This window comes from Salarias fasciatus, chromosome 12 (genome assembly GCF_902148845.1).
Source record: "Salarias fasciatus chromosome 12, fSalaFa1.1, whole genome shotgun sequence".
NCBI lineage: Eukaryota > Metazoa > Chordata > Actinopteri > Blenniiformes > Blenniidae > Salarias > Salarias fasciatus.
Genome location: NC_043756.1, coordinates 14,453,230 through 14,473,909, shown reverse-complemented (window position 1 = coordinate 14,473,909; position 20,680 = coordinate 14,453,230). Strand labels below are relative to the sequence as shown.

Below are 20,680 nucleotides of genomic sequence, written 5' to 3'. Positions count from 1 at the left end.
AACGACACACAAATAATCAAGTTTCTTTGTGAATAGAACTTTTACGTTGACACTGAATAAAAATGTTTTTGCTGAATTTATCTTCCTTAAAGTTTCCTTTATACTCCAGGCAGAGGTATATACTTTATAAGTGGTGATTCTTAGTGCGAGCAATTGCCACACTTTTTTTTTGTTCAGTCTTTTGTACCGAGAGCACTGTCCTGCCGCAGACCTCCAGAGTTCAGACAACTAATACGATCATTTCTGGCCATTTCAATCATTTCATCCAGTAAACAGGCATCATGCCGCTTTTGACGCTACGCTTTAGAGCAAATGCCTCGGTGACAGAGGACAGAAAAATGTGAAACAGCCAGTTTGTCCTGCGGGTCAAACGTGTCCTTTTTGTTCTCTTCTCCTGTTGTCCCATCAGCCCCAGTGTTCCCTTCACCTGCATACCTGGGAACAAAACATGATGGTTCCTGCTCCGCCCAGCACAACCGACATGAAATTCCAGTCCTACCATCCCACAGAGAGCAGAAACACAGATACAGCCTTAAAACGGACACGAGAAATGTCAGTTTACTTCTTCCAGTCTGCTTTTTCATTTCACGTGACCAAATGGAAGAAGGATCAAGAAGTAGAGACAAACAGTGCAGACAACATGAACCCCACATGATCCAAACAATGAATAAGCAAAAAAAAAAAAAATTGCATAAATGATTTTTCATGATTGTGACTTGAATTGTTGATTTGTGTGTGAACAAATTTGCTTTGAGCGCTGTGATGTGATAAAAAGATGGAGGCGGTGGCGGCAGACAACGTAATCAGGTTTTTCCTCATACCACAAGTCATGCGGTTTGTCAGTGGAGTTGAGTGAAGCACGAGACGCAAGAAACTAAAAATAATCCATTTAAAACAGGAGCAAATTCGGTTCACGTTATCTCATAATGTGAAGAAATGGGAAAACTGACACAGCAGATTTTGGAGGAGAGACATGTCGTCCGCTGTCGAGTTTTTAACAGTGACTCAGATGGGAGGATGACAGTGAGTGACTACACTCACCATGGAATGGAAAACAATGCTATTATCATTGATCTGCTTTCATACACTCAGTTCTCCCCTGGTCCCATCACACACACACGGTTAGTGTGTAATACCAAAAGACTCGAGCAGTTTCAGAATGTTTGTTCACCTATAAATGAGACTCCTCTGCTTGACTTGGAGCATTATTTCATTCACATTCAAAATTCCTGTCAATTTGTTCACAAGTAAAGTTCATTAAATTGATAGATTGAAGAGAACTGATATGATGATGATGATGATGATGATGATGATAATGTCTGCCTGGTCACCTTACATCCTGCCCTCCGTGTCTTATCATCACGTTCCGCCCCTGCGTTACTCAATAAGTAATCATTTGAGTTTTATATCCTGGTTGTTGCCACCGCCGCTCGGCTGTCCTCAGATCAGTTTTAATGGCTTCAGTTTGACCGTGATGGCGCCACGGGGAGCCGCACGGTGATCCGGAAACGGCGACCTGTCCCCGCTGTGGGAGGAGGAGGAGGAGGAGGAGGTGATGATGATGATGATGATGGTTTCCCTCCACCTTGGGGGAGGATCCGTCCACGTAACGCGGGCCAGGCTCGCGGACTGGCTCGCGCTGTTCCGCCTCCAACCGCGGTGCATCAGCAGTAATGAAGCTCGGAGATGCTCGCGGTCCTCGGAGCCCGGAGTCCCGGTAGAAGAGCAGGGGGAAACGGACACGCCGCTCGCCCGCTCGCGCGTTTTCACGTCTCGCTCGTGGGTTTTATTGTTGCGCGTGAAGAAGAAGAAGAAGAAGAAGAAGAAGCAGCAGCAGTCGCTCGCGGCTGACCTCGTCTCCGCGGAGGATGAACAGCATTCGGCAGGTTCCCACCCGGGTGAAGAGCCGGCGGACCGAGGCCAGCCTCGGAGCGGAGCGGGAGCATTTTGACAAGCAGCAGGTAAAATATTCCCCCGGAGGAGAGAGAGAGAGAGAGAGAGAGGCCGCGCCGTCACGTCCTTCCTGCGGGATGGAGGAAGCGATGTGTTCTTTTATTCAGGCCCCGCTGTGGATTTACCGCAGAGGCCATGTCTCCCAAATTAAATGGGAACTTGACTGTCGGATGAATGAGTTATTGTTGTTAATGTGTCACCCTGCGCCTCTTTCATCAAAAATACCCTCAAACACATTTCAGCACATTTTTTTCCACCTTGTCTTAAATCAGCGTATTTATATACAGCAGTTGAATTTTGGCTTAGAAAGCATAAGAAATATTTCTGTGAAAATGAAGACAAACTTGTAGTGGAAGTCCTATCCGGCACCATTCATTCCTCCCTGAAGCCTGTCCATTGCTATCATCCTGATCTTGTTCTTCCTGTTTGTCCACCTTTCCTTCCTTGCAGACATTTTTGCTTTTACCTGCCCTTTTTTATGGATGGTGTAACAACACAGACAATAAACCAGCTTTGTTATTTAACTGCGAAACATTCTTTTCAGATAGTATCTTCACTATTCTTGAATATGTGTGACATAGGAGTGAGGGTTTGCCTGGCTCTTCCTGCAGCAGGTGCTTCTCTGTGGTTGCTGCCGGTTGCTTCACTGCAGTTGTTTGCAAAAGGAAACAAAGCGTGAATGCACTTCTTGAAGGCGTGCGTCATCCCCAGGTCACAGTCTGCTGTGAAGCACACACCTGAGTGTGACTGAGGAGGACCATGAGATCCAGGCCAGGCTGAGCAGCTGTTCCAGGGTTTGGACTGGCTGCTCCTTCACTGCTTTTATCTGGAGAGTGTTGGGCTTTTCTGGACGAGTGCCGTATTCCTCTGTTCTATTTGTTTTTTGAACTGTTTGTTTCTAAAAGATAAAAGACCTAAAAGTTCAGTATTTATCAGAGGAGGTGGGAAAATGTGGGCACAGTTTTGTTTTGACGATCAGATCCTGATTCATGGTTGCTTAATGCTTTTTGAGTGCAACGACAAGGACCAGACTGTTGGTTTGATTCATAGTAAGGCAGATTTAAATGTGCTGCATCGACTTCTTAGTTATTGTGAGCCGCTGCACTGCTCAACGCGACGGAAGCATTGCTTCACTGGGCAACATGCAAATGAGGTTTATGTGCAAAGAAGAAACTAGAATCCTGGCTGGGAAATGTTTAGATCTCCAGTCTGATTTATATGAAAGGATATACTTAAAACTTCATTCACTCAACATATTTTCTTTCAAAAGTAAAACATATTTAAATTGTAATATCCTAACTATGATAGCTGGAGTACCTCCAATCCTTCTTCTGTTTTTAAATCACAATGCTAGAAATAGCGCTGGTCACAAGATGTCTTAAACTTCCCTATGAAACGTCCATTCATCATATATGTGAACTCCAGGTTTCATATTTCTCTGCCACACCTTTAAAAGTGTGTATTGTTCCAAAGCAGAAAACAGGATTGTACTTTTGCTGTGTCTTGCTGACATTATGGACATCAGACCAGAATGTTTTAAATGGACACCAGGGACCAAACTCATGACTGAACTCATGCCGCATTACTTCCACAGCAATGCTTTTTTTAAATGGTCGCATTGACTTGTTTGCTACCTGAGAACTCGCATGTAAATGTGGAAAAGTCATTCTTCTGCACACATAAACAAAGACGAGCAGTGAGGAGGCGGTGGTTCAGGCCTGGGTTTGGCCTGTTTGGGTCTCCTTGTCTGGATACTTTGATTGACTTGGAGCTCAGAAATCCTGCTTGCCCCTTTTGGAATGGATTTCAACAGTGAAACCTTATACCGTCAGTCGCTGAAGTTGAAAACAGCATCCCAGGTTTTAGCTCTGCTCATCCATCATGTTGCACAGTGAAGGTCACACATTCAGTGGCGTGAATAAGAGCAGACGCACATTTTTGGAGTGACAGTGTGCCATAAAAGTCGTTTCTCTGTCGCTTCATATTCAGCATTTTATCACAATCCAGTCCTTTCTGCCAGAGTATAGTGGAGAGAATTATACAGTGTTTTTCAATCTTTACTAAGATGGATGTTTTAAGATGGAGGCGGCCGCTCAAGTTTCCCACACGAGGATCTTGATGAACCTGAGGTGAATTTGCATTTCCCATCGCAACAGCAGCACTTGAATACCATCAGTGCAATGAAGAATCGAACTTTATGGACACCATGAACTGTTAGACTGTAGACCTGCTGTTGAACACATCTTTCATTTGTAGCCTGCGTTAGTTAAACCGCCACTGTGTGGAGGAGGACACTGGTATATTGCCGTCGTCATCGAGTTTATCAGTCCTGACTCATCCCAGGCATTGACTGAAGCCTCTACTCTTTCCCCTCGCTCCACTCTCTGCCGCTTTCTCTCTCTCTCTTTTTTTTTATTTTGACCTCGGTACCAAGGTGAAATATCTCACACAGCGTCGTATTGTCGTGTTTGCTTTTGCTCGCCGCCGTTGCCTGAGTGAGAGCCCATGAGAGAGAGATGGAGGGGGAGGGTGGGAGTACCAGTGGGTAAACACAACTCCAACTGAGTGGGTGTAGAGGCTGAAATAAATGCACTTTGCTTATGGTGTTTTTGTACATCAGGAGGGTTGGGATTAAATGAGACTTACGCTTTAAACCATTATATTTTTAGTGTCTAGACATAAGCACAGTCTGAACTGGGAAAAATAAAGTGCATTATTATATGTCAGCGGGTGAAACTTCGCTAAAGGCTCAGACATTATTGACAAAACACACGCTCACCACGCCTGTAATGACCTTGTGTTTTCACCAACAATAGATCCAGTGGTAAACCCATGAGCATAATCCTCACCGTCCCACTGTATTTCCGAGTCTTGGCTTAAATTACATTCATGTTCAGCAGCGGCTTGTAATTGTCCACATCATGCGAGTCATGAGCGAAGTGATCAGCCCTCCAAACGGTCAAGAAACGGCTTGGTGTCTGAAGAACAGCTTTACTTTTGTTGGCCACTTAATTGAATATGCATTATTTAATTAACTTGAAAGGAGTTATAACCCAATAAAATATTGATTTCCATGTGCAACTACAAAAGGTTCTTTAATAATGTCCAACCATACATAAACCCTTTTTTGATGTATAGTTTGTTGTAATTGTATTTCTTACTATACTTGTACTTACAGAGAAATGTGACAATATAGTGAAGAGTGTGTGTGTGTACTCTCACTCTTGATGAAAACAGTGTTTTTCCAGTTTTTGTTTTTTTTTATATATACTTGTTTGGGTCTACTAGGCATCAGGATTGAAGACGTTGCAGTTGTAGTTTATTTTCATTTGTGCATCACTGTGTCCTTTTCACTCAAACCGTACAGCATTCAGAAAGACTACTGGTTTTGGTTTATGACCTGCATTCTCAGAAATTGGATGCAGAAATAAATGGGACAAAATGTTGGAATCAGTTTTTTTCAATGCTTCATTTTCCTGTGTGTATATATGTTTATATTTTCTAAATTATTATGCATGCTACATGCAGCTGGCCTGTGCTAATATTCGTGTAGCGGTTGTGTCTGACCTTGTCAGCCAGGTACCCCGCAGCACTCTGTGGAATTAAGCTGATAAGGACGGTCAGCGAGGGCTTCTTCCTGGAGGCTTTATGTCCAGCGAGGAGCAGATCAGGTGCACCGTTGACGCTTTACTGCATTAACTTAAAACTCTCTGGTAAACCGGGATGTCCAGACTAGGCTCGCAGCTGAAGACCGGGGACGCCGCGGTCGGCAGGTTGGAGGTGTTAAAGCAGCAGTGGGTGTTTGTTGTGGACTGACGGTGTGGCCGCAGTAATGCCAGCTGGCAGCAGACCTTATGGCACGGCGAGAGGATTAGCCCAGGTTTCCCCTCCCTCTCACTTCTCCTCTCTGCCGGTCGAAGGATTTACCGACACACTAACCAGCCGCAGCGCTGCTTTGCTGGGCGGTCACACGGTGAACGGGGTCAGCATGTCTGCAGCGGCTCTCGGACCACATTGCTCCGTTAGTAGAATGTTTTGGACTTCATCTGTCATAACTTTGACCGTGACACAAGGAAACGGTATCTCTGTGTGATAGAGTGATGTGTGTAGTACCAAGATGAAGAGGAAGTCCTCAGTGTTTTAGTTGTCAGTTTACAGTGAAGTAGTGGTCTTTTGATAGTTTGATGGCTGACTCAATGTGATCACTTAACCAGTTTGTTCACCAGAAAAGGTTGTGTTGGGTAAATATTTTAATATCATGTTCTTCTAGTTTATTTAATCTGAATGTTTTAAACGTGAAGTCTGGTTACTTTTCTCTGATATCTGATAGACCGAATTATCAGTGTAGAAAATATGCTGCAGATAAATTCTTAGCTGTTCGTCCTTGTAGTGTTTAGAGACTTTCTCGTTTGAGCTCCATTTGGCCCGTAGTGAAGGCATGTAAGTGTATTTACACTGGCGTGCCATGAATGACCCTGAAATGTGTTCAGTTTACAGAAACGCCGCGGCGCACGTAATAGCTGACCATCACACACTAAACTGTACACGGCGTTTGGCCTGTATCTGGTGTTTGGCGTCCGCCTCCTCCTCCGCTGTCTCGCTGCTCCCTGACTGACAACCATTCTGAGTGTGCCCTGAGAGTCTCCCCGCAGCCTCGCTGCTCAGCAGCCATCTGTTGAGGCCTCTGTGCCAGGCTCAGTGTGCCAGAGCGCGGCCCCCATCCAACCCAATCTTCTGCCCCAGCTGTCGGCCTTCCTCCCCCAACAAACCCCTCATTGTGGCGCGGCCCTCCGTGCTATCCCCCTGCACTTGCCCTGTGTAAACGAGGGAGGCGGGAGCGGTCTCCCCTTAACCACCGGGCTCTCTCGCCGAACCGTTTCCACCCCACAGTAGCCCCTCTGTGCTTTGTTGTGTGTTCCTGTATGTTTTTTGGTGGTTTTTGTAACGCGTGGATCTGTGCGGCGGCTCGCACGTTTCTGAGTCATTAAAGAGGCTTTCGCCGTGTTTTTTGCTGGATTAGGAACCTCCGCCACTGATATGTGATTATGGTTTAAACAAGGATGTGGCGCGGATTGAGATTGAAGACGCAGGGTCTTAGTGGGCCGTCGTTTCTGTGCAAACTCGACTACATGTTATGACTTTGTGTTAATATTTAAAAAGCCTTTTTGTCGAGTTGGATAATGTGAACAGATTTGGAATAAGAGGCAGAGATTGAACATGTCGTCCCATTATGCCTCCACTGTGTGTAGGATTATTTTCTTATGTAATCCCGACGTGGTGAAGCAGAATTTTTTTTTTTTTTTTTTTTTTTATGACCTGCAGATATTGAGCTTCAGCAGATGTGTCAAAAGGACATATGTGACAGACAAGTGCATGTGCATTACAGGGCTTGAGAGAAATACCAACACATACCCTGGATTATGATGCTCTTAGGTGTGTGTCTTGTGGTTTGTGAACACACACACATGCAGGATGATTAAAACAACAAAGACCTGCAGGTCTGGTTTGTTGCAACGCCTCAGTGGAGAGACGCTACTTCCATGAACATCTTTCCTTTTCACGAACCACAGCGCTGAATTCCAGATCACACCACATTATTCTGAAGCATAAGTCGGCTGTGTGTGGCGCAACAGCAGCTAAAAGCGGCGTCTCTTCACAGCTTCTGCCGTTATGCAATTGTTTTGTGTTCGTAAGCGAGTGATTTTTATCTCTTACTCGATCCCTGCAGACGGCATCAGTGCCAGCCGCCTTTGATTTTTTTTTTTTTTTATCAGGGATTGTTGCTCTTACATTCCTCTGCTTCTACATTCAGTTACAGAACATGGAAATTAAGCTATTTGCTGTATTTTTTTTTTTTTTTGTATTTGGATCGTCTGCAGTTCAAACTGTCTGCATTAACTTTCTCCATCATCACCTTGCTTCAGATTTTGTTTACATTTTGTTTAAGTCTTCACAAATGTCTTTGTTTTCCCTTTTGATTTCAGTGCTCAAAGTTTCCTCTTGTTTAGATCAAAGTTCAGTTTGAGTCACTTTTATCAAGCAAGTCATGCCAAGAAACACAAGGCTGATGCAGAGCAGGAACGGTTTAGTTTATCAAATCCTTTAGCTTAGATAAGTGTTCATGGACATATTACAAAGGAACATATTGTAACTAGGAAGTGATCGATCATGTTTCTGGTCTTAAATGAGGCTCGTAGAGAGTAAATCACAGGGTTTGTAAGAGTCAGAAGCAGCACAGCACACCTGGATTAATCATTACAGCGGAGGAATTGGTTGAAAGTGACTGAGAGGAGCATGCTTTAATAAAACATGACGACACTCGTCTAACCTTTCCCCGTGCCAGGGTGTGAGCTGCGTCGGAGGTCGATTCGACACAGCAAGTCAATACATCCACGAAGACACAGCGATCCGGCCCTGAGTGTTTGTCTCTCTCTTTCTCTGCTGCGCTGGTTTTACCTGTTGGGCAGGTCGGAGAGCAGCTCAGTTTGCGTCCTGTGGTGACGCTCAGTCTTTCAAAGGCTTTCCATCAGCAGGATAGTTGGAGATAGTGTATCCTGATGTCAGGTTTGTCTCCTTTGACCTGAGAATGGTGAAATGGATCGTTGAGTTATATCCTGCTTTATCCACTTCAGGGTCATGAAACCAGCTGAAGAGAAGACAGTAAAACATGGACCGGCCACCAGTCCACTATGAGCTTAACGCTTCTACCTCAACACATTAGCACTATTGCACCAGTGTCTTTATTTCATTAAACAGGTCAACTTTGGACCACCTTCAGACTGTCCAAAATACTGCTGCAAGTCTTTCAGCAAGCGCGAAAAGAAAGTCCCACGTTACTCCAGGCCCGGCTCCTCCTCACTGGTTGCCAGTAAATTTTACAATATATTTTAAAATTGTTGTTACTTTGAGAACACAACATGGTCAGGCTTCATGATATATCACCGACCTGCTGAAACCTCACTGTTCATCCCTTAATCTGAGGTCAAAGGGTCAAAAACTCTTTTGGAATTCCGTTCCACTGGCTGTACAGCCTCCACTGACTCTTTTAAAAACCAGCTTTAAGATGTTTTTATACTGGAAGGCTTTTGCCTTTAACTTGTTACACCTCACAATGTTTTTGTATTTTATTGTGCTTTGTGTTTTATTGTGTCCTCTGTAAAGCACTTTATGGTTCTGGACCTGTGAAAGGTGCCATATAAATAGAATTTATTACTTACGTGCAGGTTAGAGAGACTAATTGACCTTAAGAATGAATTTTTGGACTGTAGGAACCTGAGAAAGCCCTTCCTGTGTGGATTTAGATTGTGAGATTAGACCGTGTCCAGCGTGAAGCGCCTCATGTTTAGGATGCAGCTACTTACAGTTCAGTACCTTCTGCTCTTATGGAACATTATTTCTTTTTATTGCTGTCAACAAACTCACAGTAGATGGTCGTGTTTGTGGAGAATCCAGAGGGCAGAGACCAAATATTAATCTCCTCTTTCCTTTCCTTTCTCCCCCACAGCTCAGCAGCATCAGCAAAGCCATCAACTCCACAGAGACGCCTGTGAAGGAGAAGCATGCACGACGTATCCTTAAGAACGTGTTTCAGCAAACACTACTAGTTCATCTTTTTTGCCCACATGCTGACCTCATTAGAAGAAAGGAAAGTCTTCATTTTGTTCTTCTAAAATTGAACATTTCAGATGCAAACATCTAAAGGCATCTAAATGCTGCTGTCCTCATTGAGCCCTGCGATCAATAAAATGCTTGCAAATATGTACAATATTGTTGATTTTTGTAAGCTTCCTTAGTGCCGACATCAGGAATCATCCTGGGGACTCACAGGGAGAAGGGGGCCTACACCTTCTGGTCCTACGCTCTGGGCTTCCCTCTGGCCAGCAGCTCCATCCTGAGCTGGAAGTTCTGCCACGTCCTGCACAAAGTCCTGCGAGACGGCCACCGCAATGTGAGCCTCGGAGTCCATTTCCTGCTCCTCGTGTCATGACGCCGGCTACCGGAACCTCAGTGGTTTCGCATGAACCTGGGGGAATAGAAGTGTTGTTATTGTGCTTTCTTGTTTATTTTCACAGGTTCTCCAAGACTGCATGAGACATCACAGTTCTTTAGTTGAAATTGGGAAACTATGGGTGAGTTTTAGCATCTTTTTTTGATGAATTTCGATGAAAAAAGACTATAAAATCTCCCTTACCTTGATTATCTGCTGGTTTGTTTCCAGGCTCACCTCCACGACCGGTATGGCCAGCTCGTGGCAATCTACACCAAGCTGCTCTGCACAAAAATGGAGTTTCATGCAAAGGTGACACTTATGATGGGCTTAATGCAACTAAAACAACTTCACAGCAAGACTGAAAAAACCTAAGGCTTTTGAACTGATATCATGGACCTGATTGCAGCATTCAGAAATCCCGCCAAACCTGGAGGTGACGGATGAAGTCCTGGAGCGCACTGCGGGAACAGACATCAATAACGTGTGAGTCTCACAAGAGACTTTATAGATTTGTTTGAATCTCGATGCCAGTTATCATCCAACCGTTTCTGTGCCCCCAACTTTGTTCGTAAAATAAACAGTCGAGCCGCACGTTGCTTTCACTCCACAGGGCCCGATTGTCCGGAGTGGGCCTCTTTTCGCTCTAACGAAGCGATCCGCTTCTCTCTTGCAGCTTCCAGCTCACAGTGGAGGTGTTCGATTACATGGACTCAGAGCTTCGGCTGGCAGAGACAGGTGAAAACAAACTCCTCCCACCTTTTACCAGTCCTGCTCTTTCAAGAAAGAGAAACCTGAGCCACAGTTAAGGGCTGCTGCCTGCTGACATTATCTATTTATGCACAATGGCCTGGAGTCTATGAAGAGAGGATTACTGCCCACAACTCTGGGATACCCTGTTTTTAAATGAACTGCTGCTTACTTAAAAAGTGATTTCACTTACTCAATTTAGTTCTCCTTTCTTTCTTCTTTTTTTTTTCTTGTACTGATGAGGAAATGCCAGCAATTAGAGTGCATTAAGTGTATTTCCTGCAGTTGTGCAAAGATTGGTCTGCTCCTTCCTGGCCCGCAGGGTGGAGGCTCGGTGTTGGGTCATGACTCTGTAAACAAATTATGCTTCTAATTTGTGAATGAAACGTGGTTCTATTCTCATATTTAGTCTGAGTTTAGGCCCGATGTCTTTCACTAAAAATGTTCAACACTAAAGAGGAGGGTCTGCTTTTCATTCACTCCTTGGTATCCATGTAGACTAAAGGCACAGTATAGGTATGGACCGCTGGAGGCCTTCATTAATTATCCAGTAAGGAGATCCGATTCTTTCAAGGTGAACCCTCTGAGCAGACCTAAATAATCTGCACAGAAATGAATTCCATGACTACTTAAATGACCCGTTTTCCTCTTCCTCTGAATTCTCCCCCAGTGATCCGGCAGCTCAACACATCGATTGCCATCTCCACACTCACATCAGGCCAGTGCCGCCTGGCTCCGCTTATCCAGGTGATCCAGGACTGTAGTCACCTGTATCACTTCACTGTCAAGCTGCTCTTCAAGCTTCATGCCTGTAAGAATCATGCAAAATGTTCTTATTTCATCATAAATTTGAGATATATATTAACATTATCTAATAATGAATCATTGTGATTTTCAGGTCTCCCTGCTGACACTCTACAAGGACACCGGGATCGTTTCCATGACCAGTTCCACAGGTATAGCTGCGACTGGATGAGAGAGTCCTTCAAAGGGGTTATTTCATTTTTTATCAAAGGAGACAACATATTTTTACCTCACTCAGTCACCTAAAATACTTTGAATCTATGCAAATGTAACCTTGACTGCAGCTCACGTCCGCACTGGCGTCTCCTCTCTGCCACAGCCGAGTTTTCAGCGGACATGTCACTGATTGTGTTATTAAAGTTGATGTAATTCTTCACCAGTCTTTATCCCAGTGCTACAATCTGCCATAAAAAAACAGAATGAAGAGTAAAGGAAATGGCACAGTAATAAATAACTTATATATGAATGAAAAGTTTGAGTGATTTTCTTTTTTCTTGTTTTCCCTTTGTCCCGCAGCCTGAAGTCGTTCTTCAATAAAGCCAGGGACATGCTGTACTTCAAGAGACTGATTCAGATCCCCAGGCTGCCTGATGTAAGAGCTCAGTGCGGCGGGGAGGGTGGGAAGATGATTTTAATGCTGACTCAACACTCTCTCGTCACACGGAGACAGAGTTATGTTTGATGTGGACACATTTGGACAGTTGATATGAGGCAGAAATCGAAATCCTGTGTGTGAACAATTCAGCTAAACACGATCACGTCTTCTTATTTTTTTTGCTCTTCTTCTCTTCAGTCCCCGCCGAACTTCCTGCACGCTGCCTCGCTGGCCAAACACGTGAAGCCGGTGGTGGTCATCCCCGACGAGGACGATGCCGAGCAGCAGGACGACGACGACGACGAGCCGGAGCCGCTCATCGAGGTCAGCGACACCTCGGCGTCCAGCCTGCAGTCGCAGCCTCAGGTACGCTACACCCACTCACACTAACAGCAGTCAGCCTTTCGGTTCCGTCTCTTAATGTCCTTGTCTTTCTCAAACAGTTGGACATATTCGATCAGGCGTTCGGACCTCCAAATGGAGGCTTTGACGACAGGTGAGCTGCTGAATCGTGGTTAAATTCTGTGTTGTCGGCAGTTTTATCTGATGGCGCGTTTTCTCCCTGCAGGGATCTCCAGATCGAGAGCCTGAAACGGGACCTGGAGCTGTTGCGAGCCGAGCTGGAGAGAGTCAAAGCAGAGGTGAGTGAGACGAACGGGCCGTCAGGCGGTTTCCTGTGCATGTGAGACGGGAGAGGTCGCAATTATCTACCAGCAAAGGAATGCAGCTCATGTGTTGGGTGGATGTAAACGCTGCTCCTGACATGTAGAATGTGACGAGTATTCTCTGAATGAGAAGTGACGGAGTCAGCCAGAGATTTATGACACCAGAGTTGCATCTATGTCACTGTTCACCTCTCAGCTGAGCTTCTTTCTTTTTTTTTTTGTTTTCGTTTCGCGTACTTTTAAACTGCACACATTTTAATGGTAATAATAATTTAATAAATATATCTTTTTTGTCAGTGTAATTTAATTGAGAGCATTTTTTGAACGCTCTCTCAGTGACTTTTTACATCTCCAGCTGCTGCTTGGTTCATATAAGGCCTGGCCCTCTCGAAAAAACAGACCCATCAACAGCTGCTCCCTGTTCCCACCCCAGACTCCATCCATGAATGTTGAATTAGAGCATCTAGCGAAAGAAATGTATTCAGATTTCTGGTAAATAATTTTGTCTGAACAACAAGCTGCACTTGCTGCAAAGAAAATCTTTGATCTCAGATCCGTACTTTCTCCCCCTTAAAGGCTCAGCGTTACATCACGCAGCTCAAGTCCCAGATCAACAGTTTGGAGGCCGAGCTGGAGGAGCAGCGAGCGCAGAAGCAACGAGCGCTGGTGGAGAACGAGCAGCTGCGCATGGAGCTGGAGGCGACCCGCCGCCGAAACGCCGAGCACGAGAGCGTGCAGACCACCTACATTGAGGCAGAGAGTAAGATACACAACCCTTCTGTCCAAATGGTGTGAAGTGACTGAGCGGAGGTAACGGTCTCGTCCGCCGTTCATCTGCAGAGAGGGCGCAGGCCACCGAGCAGCGCTACAACATGCTGAAGCAGAAGCACACAGAACTGGTGGCCAGCCATGCCGAACTCCTCCGGCAGGTACAGACGGACAGCAGATGCAGACCGAGGCCATTTACATTAAACTGGATGTCGGCAGCTGGTCTTATTAAACGCGTTAATGTGTTGACAGAGCGCAGACACTGTGAAGATGCTGTCGGCGACCCAACAGACCCAGGAAGAAGTGGAGAGGACCAAACAGCAGCTGTCTTTCGAGGTCGATCGGATAAAACAGGAATCTGACTTGAAGGTCGGTCTTTGATGAACGTGGATTTGTGTGAAGTAGGTGTGCGTGTGTCGTAACGCTGCTGTTCTGCCGCTGTAGCTGGAGGAGCAGAAGTTTGAGATGGAGAAGCTGAAGAGGGAGCTGGAGGAGAAGATGGCCGAGGTGATGCGCATCAAGGCGACTCTGCAGAGCAGCGAGCAGGTTAGTAGGAGCCTGCAGTGGTAACCAGCTTCCTCTTCTTGTTGAATTCAGAGTTATCAGTCGGATGTCAGGCGAGCAGCACATTTTCAATCGGACGTCTCTCCAACACTCGAAGCCATCTGCCTCTTCTGGCTTCCCATAACGGTCGCTCTCTCTCTTCGACAGACGTCGGACCAAATGAACAGCTCATTGACGGCTCTGCAGGCGGAGAAGGAGCGCTTGATGCGATCTGTGAGCGAGAAGGAGGCGGAGCTGTCGTCTCTGCGGCAGACGGCGCAGGTCCAGCAGTCGTCACTCCAGCAGGAGCGAGAGAGGAACAGCAGGGAGCTGGGAGAGCTGCAGGGCAAACTGCAGGAGAAGGTCAGTCAGGACATCAGCACTTTGTCTCCTTAAAGAAACACACTGGAGGATTCACATCGATGCACATCTTTCTAAGGCTAGATTGCTGCCAACCAATAATAATGTAGTCTGAGATTTAATTATTAAAACCAGATTTAAACACTTTTACAACTGAAGCCACATGAAGCCATGGTGTATTAAATCTGAGTATGTGTGAAGTTGTTCATCTGTCCTCTGTGGTGCTTGAAGGACTGCAGTGGTTTTCTTTGGAAAGAGATTAACTTACACATTTGAAAATTTACTCTGGAAAAAATTTCATGTGTGAGATCTGAACACAACATGAGTTATCAAACACTTTCCTGTTTGGTGAAAAGTTTTCATGAGAGTGTTTCATGTGTGTAATAAATGAAAATATTTGGTTCTAAATATCGTAGAAATGTAATTTCCAAACTGATCGTTCTCTGCTGTCTTTCATTCTAAAACATTTCTCTCTTTCTGAAGACATTACAACAAAAGTTCTTTTTTGATCAAAAGTCAAAAGGTTTTACTGATTGTTCAGGTTTGATGGCAGGTTGGATTCCTTTCTGTGTGGAATATTAATGCTCTCCGCGTGCTTGTATTGTATTTTCTTCTGAATTTTACATGAGATCTGAATGTGAGAATGTGTGATAATCTCTGTGATGATCTGACAACTTGTCGAAGTTTCACCCAAAATCAGCTGAGATCATCGCCAGGGCGGTAATGTAACTACAAGTTCGACAAAGTTATAAACGATGGATGAATCAATAATAACTAATCGGAATATTGTTGGTCTGAATAGAAGAAGGTTGAAAGTGGGAGTGAGTCTATATTCAACAGATAAACATCAAAAGAAGGTGTTAAAGCTCCATGACCCTTAAAGTCGTCAGTGATTATAAGAAAGACATGAACAGATGGGGGAAGATGTGAACAGATGTGGTAACATCTGGAGTCTTTACTTTCTGCTGTACTCACTTCAATAGGAAATTGAAGCAAGTTTAACAGATACTTCAGTCCTAAACTATAAATCGTAGTCATGATGTTGGTGATGAAAGGAACTTCAACCCCCAAATATTGTCTGACTTGTTGTCAGACTGAACTGTACCCCGAGAATCAAATGGGCTGTGTTAAATGTAAAGCCACAAACATCTGGATTATATGTCCGGGTTTAATCCTGCTTGGATTGACATCAGCTTGTTTTGTTTGTGTGCACACATGCAGACTAATCAAGAGGAGCAAATAAAGAGGAAGATCCTGGAGGAGCAGTTTGCTCTGCTGCAAGGCACCATAACTGAAGCAGAGTCCATAATCCAGGACGCTGTTGCCAAGCTGGATGATCCCCTCCATGTACGCTGCACCAGCTCTCCAGGTCAGAGTCCTGCTCAGTCTTCTCAAACAGAATGACTCAAATCAACCACAGAAACCTAGATACTGGAATAAAGAACACCACAGCAACATGGAGTCTCAGCTTTATTCACCGTGTCCACGATTTGTCTTCAATCGAGTGTTTTCCCTCCAAAAACGCAGATTATCTAATAAGTCGGGCAGAGGCGACGTTGGGCTCCATCGACAAAGTGAAGAAGGGTCACGCGGATTATCTGAGCAACATGGGGGGTAAGCTGCCGTCTGCCTCTCGTTCGGCCCGGACCTGCTGACCTTGCGATGCTGTGTGCCGGGTTTCTTCTGCCTGCCGTGTTCTGGCCCGCTGCTCTCTGACTCTGCGCTCCTGTGAGCAGATGCTGGAGGCCTGCTGAGGGCCCTGACCCAGTTCTCCCATTTGGCCGCCGACACGATCGTCAACGGCAGCGCAACGGCACACATGGCACCCACTGACCACGCTGACCGTAAGGAGCATCGTCCAGGAAATACAGCATGTAGTTTCTGATTACAGACCGCAGATCACATTTCAGAGAAATGTTGACGAAAGGAGATAAAATATTATCTTTAGCTGAGAGTCTTGGAAAGCACCACGTCATGTTGGTGATGTGTTCTGCCTTCAGGACTGACGGAGAACTGCAGAGACTGTGGCTCTCAGAGTTTGCAGTACTTGAAGGAGTTGAAGTCCAAGACCTCGCTGCAGAGGGCGGACCCCGCTGCCATTCGAGCGGTCGTCCAGAAGATCCTGCACTTGGGCCAGGTGAGGGGAGAAAAAAAAAAAAACGACTACCGCCACTGCCGTGTGTGGTGTGTGTCACAGTGGCACTGCTGAAGTGGTGAAAATGCATCATATTTACCATTTTGTCCAGAGTAATGGGATCAAATGTAAATATAAACAAGGACACATATGTATGAACCTTTAAGTTGTAAGTTAAATCAACATTAAACTATTCATTTTTGACACTTGAAATACTATTAAAAAGTTCTTTGTATGACTTTTTCTTTTTTTTTTTTCTTAATGTTTCACTCTCTCTGTGTGTGTAGGAGCTGCGGCCGAAAGGCAGAGACGTCGGTAAGGAGGAGCTGGGCGACCTGGTGGATAAGGAGATGGCAGCAACGTCAGCAGCCATTGAGGAAGCAGTCCGCAGGATTGACGTAAGTGTTCAGAGGCACCATCTGAACATTACCTGTAATAAACAGGCGTGTGGCATTCAAGCATCTTCAGACCAGGGTCTCCACTGTTTGACAAGCGTTTCCTCTGGTTTTTTTGTTTAGGAAATGATGAATCAGGCACGAAAAGACACATCAGGAGTTAAACTGGAGGTCAATGAAAGGTTTGTTTTTAACTTTTGTTCCATACATCAAAGTGAGTTCAGTACTAAGCTGTAAAAGCCTAACTTTTTTTTAAAATAGCCTTTTTTGGGCCAGTAATTACAAAAACATCATTGTAGAGGATTCACACAGGGTGTTTTTTTTTTTTTTTTTTGGCTTTTCTGTTCAGCTCTTTCAATCTCCACTCATCAGAATAAAATAAATATTCCTTCAAAGATAACAGACCCTGCTAAGCAGCTCAGACTGGACAGTGACAAATGAATGCAGGAAAAAAAGCATGAATACAATAATTAATTTTCTTTACTAAAGAAACGTTAACCACTTACTGTTTAAGTTTTAATCTGATCTCCCTGTTTCTGTGTCTTGTAGAATCCTCTTCAGCTGCACAGACCTAATGAAGGTACAGCACCTGTTTTTCCACATTGCTTTTTCACAGCCACAGAGTACTTTACCCTGCTGGTATTACATTTTTAATTGACACCCCAATGCGGCGTTTCTTCTTCATTTGAATCCTTTTTTCCTCTCTCCTCTCAGGCTATCCGCATGCTGATCGTTGCGTCCACAGACTTGCAGAAGGAGATTGTGGAGAGCGGCAGAGTGAGTCATGCTGTTCCAGTTTTAGATCTAAAAGAAGCAGCTTGTGTTTTTGTGTGTGTGTGCGTGTGTGTGTATTCTTTCCCCATTCAGAAATGTCAGTTAGCTGTACTGTTGTGCTTCTTCAGGGCGCAGCTTCCATCAAGGAGTTTTATGCCAAAAACTCTCGTTGGACTGAAGGACTCATCTCTGCCGCCAAGGCTGTTGGATGGGGCGCCACAGAGCTGGTGTAAGTTCTAGTTATTCAAGGAACTTTCATTTCTTTTTTCCACCGCCACCACTGTAAAATTTGCCATCGTATTTCTGGGAAACAGACTCTTTAAAGTGGACATTTATTCTTCGTGTGGCATGTATTATTTAAGAAATTGTATCCTTTCTAGTTACGTGGATTCATGGGCTTCTATGTTTCACAGAGAGTCTGCGGACAAGGTGGTGCTGCACACAGGCAAATACGAAGAGCTGATCGTCTGCTCTCATGAGATCGCTGCGAGCACGGCTCAGCTGGTCGCTGCATCCAAGGTAACGGCTTGATTTATCCCAAAAAATATGCTCAGTAATATGTAATAACAATATGCAATATGTACAGTGTGTAATCTCTTCTTCCTCTACAGGTTAAAGCCGATCGCAACAGCAAGAAGCTCCCAGTGCTTCAGCAGGCCTCTCGCCACGTCAACGAAATGGCCGCTAATGTGGTAGCCTCGACCAGGACGGGCCAGGAGCACCTGGAGGACAAAGGTCAGGGTGGTTTGATTTGTCTCATCAGCACAGACTGTGATGAGTATTGACTTTACCTTTCATTATTTAATGTGCAGACACCATGGACTTCTCTGGACTGTCCCTCATCAAACTGAAGAAAGAAGAAATTGAGTCACAGGTAAGAAAATGCAAGAAAATGCCCCCCCCTACACACACACACACACACACACACACACACACACACACACACACACACACACACACACACTTTAGAAAACTTGAATAAACACAGATGAAACAGCTTTAATGTTCAGAACTGCTCGTTTATCTCACTTGTTGTCGGCTCTAACCCAAACCCTCAGGTCAAGGTTTTGGAGCTCGAAACCCAGTTGGAGAACGAGCGCATCCGTCTGGGTGAGCTGAGGAAGAAGCACTACGAGATCGCTGGAGTTCCTCTGCAAGATGCTTCTGACGGAAACGGTGAAACGTCCTCGCTGTTCAGTCCTGCCTCCACGTCGCCCAAACCCAGCAAACCGACGCTCCTGAAGAAACCGGCGTTGGCCCAGAAACCCAACCTCCCGCCCAAAGCTACAGTACAGCCCATCAATATCAATACATGAACACACAAAATATGCATTTTGAGTAGAAGACAATTAAAGATAATGTTGGTGACTCTCATTTCTTTTCTTTTTCCCACAGTTTAAATAAATGCCTGTCCAGGAGACACGAACGCTTCACCACAGGATGGTCGGACTGAGACGGAGAATGATGGCCTTTAACATACCGCTCCTTTAAGTTGCTTGCTTCATTGTTACCCTTTCCTTCTTTATTACTTTTTTCTTCTTTTTTTTTTTTTTTTTGCCAAAATGGACCACAAGCCTGATCTTTTTGACTCTTTATGCCCGCCATGGACATGCTGACCTTTACCTCTTGTTTTAAAAATTTTTTAAATAATCTTTCTTTTAATATTTGGCATCAAGAACAGAAACAATGTTTAGTTTTAAACTTTTAGTTTTTTTTCTTTAAATGTTTTATTTGTTTTACTAACATTTTAACAAATTGAACACCACTGCGCCCAAGTTTGGAGATGCTCCTCTAGATAGTTGAGCAGTACATGTATTTCTAGGTCAGTCACATGCTATAGACAGCTTTTTTTGCACAATATTTTCAATACTCATGACAACAATTTATTTTTTTCTTTGAGGTACACTCTTTATGTTGTGGGGGCGCCAGTAAGGGAAGCCTAGAGTCGGTGTGTGTTGGTGCCGCTGAAAACGTTTGACATACCTCTCGTTCTGAGTTCATGTTGCACAGTGTTCCCCTTGTGTGCACAAAGCCTTTTTTTATTCAGCATTAAAGGATTGTCTCAGAGGCCTTGAAATATACTATCACAATGTATAAAATCAAAGCTGTAAAGACATGCAGTCCGTGAAGGAGTATGTACATGCACACCTAGTATAATTTAATATTTACACATATCTCTTGAATGTCGAGGAAAACCTGGATATGATGATAAAGCGATTAGTTAGGCTCACTGCTCGCACAAATATACTGGATGTAGATGTCCTTTAATTATCCACTGCTTCTTTGTAGGCGGAGTGTGAAACTTTAGGGGTTGTCAGTGTACGATATGAAGGTGTTCAAGTCCTCTCTGCCTATGGGAACTTTTCTTACAGGGTCTTAAAGTACATCTTTTTATGTTCTGTTCTTTCCTCTGTACGAAATGTCTTTATACACTCAGATCTATTAATATATTTTAGTAAAGATAATGGTGTTTCTCCTTGTAAGAAGTGTAAATGTCTGACAAATGAACAATAAATGTTTGATTTAACGTGTTTTAATCTTTCTTGCCTATGAACCTTTTAAAGAATTTTGAGTGTTTTAGGATTTTATTAGTGGGGTGTCACTTAAATTGCCTTTAGTAGGGTTATAACTTGTCAAAATCATGCTGGTCTCAGCCTTTGCATGCCTATGCATGATGACCTATACATTTATTAACATAAGAATAGCTTTAGAAAAAATAACGGATGCCTCCAGAGGCAGCTGTGAATGTGTCCTTCAAGTTGTTTTAAATTGGATCAGGTCAGTGAGCGCATTTAGATTGCTCTCCTTGGTCACCCAAGCTCTGTCGCATTACACACTATTGCTTTTCTTAAGTCTGTATTTGATAAGTCCCAAGTAAAAAGACACAATATTGACCATTTTGTTGGTTTGACTGAATTCAAACAATGGACCAGACCATCTGCAATCATAATC

At 44.4% G+C, this 20,680-nt stretch overlaps 1 protein-coding gene across 1 annotated transcript; it reads left to right on the top strand.

Annotated features, from left to right (window-relative positions):
• The first annotated feature begins 1,628 nt into the window (after positions 1-1,628).
• On the top strand, positions 1,629-20,260 carry hip1rb (huntingtin interacting protein 1 related b). The gene is made up of 32 exons (XM_030104785.1): positions 1,629-1,961; positions 9,458-9,521; positions 9,759-9,901; positions 10,026-10,082; positions 10,172-10,252; positions 10,350-10,426; positions 10,617-10,678; positions 11,361-11,501; positions 11,589-11,646; positions 12,011-12,086; positions 12,288-12,455; positions 12,533-12,585; positions 12,658-12,730; positions 13,331-13,514; positions 13,595-13,683; positions 13,775-13,891; positions 13,967-14,068; positions 14,234-14,428; positions 15,647-15,794; positions 15,953-16,039; positions 16,162-16,269; positions 16,426-16,562; positions 16,847-16,957; positions 17,078-17,136; positions 17,504-17,534; positions 17,669-17,731; positions 17,857-17,957; positions 18,142-18,247; positions 18,340-18,463; positions 18,541-18,602; positions 18,787-19,017; positions 19,124-20,260. Exons 1-32 carry the CDS (start codon positions 1,869-1,871, stop codon positions 19,130-19,132), a joined length of 3,210 nt encoding a protein of 1,069 aa, XP_029960645.1. The 5' UTR covers positions 1,629-1,868; the 3' UTR covers positions 19,133-20,260.
• Positions 20,261-20,680: the final 420 nt, after the last annotated feature.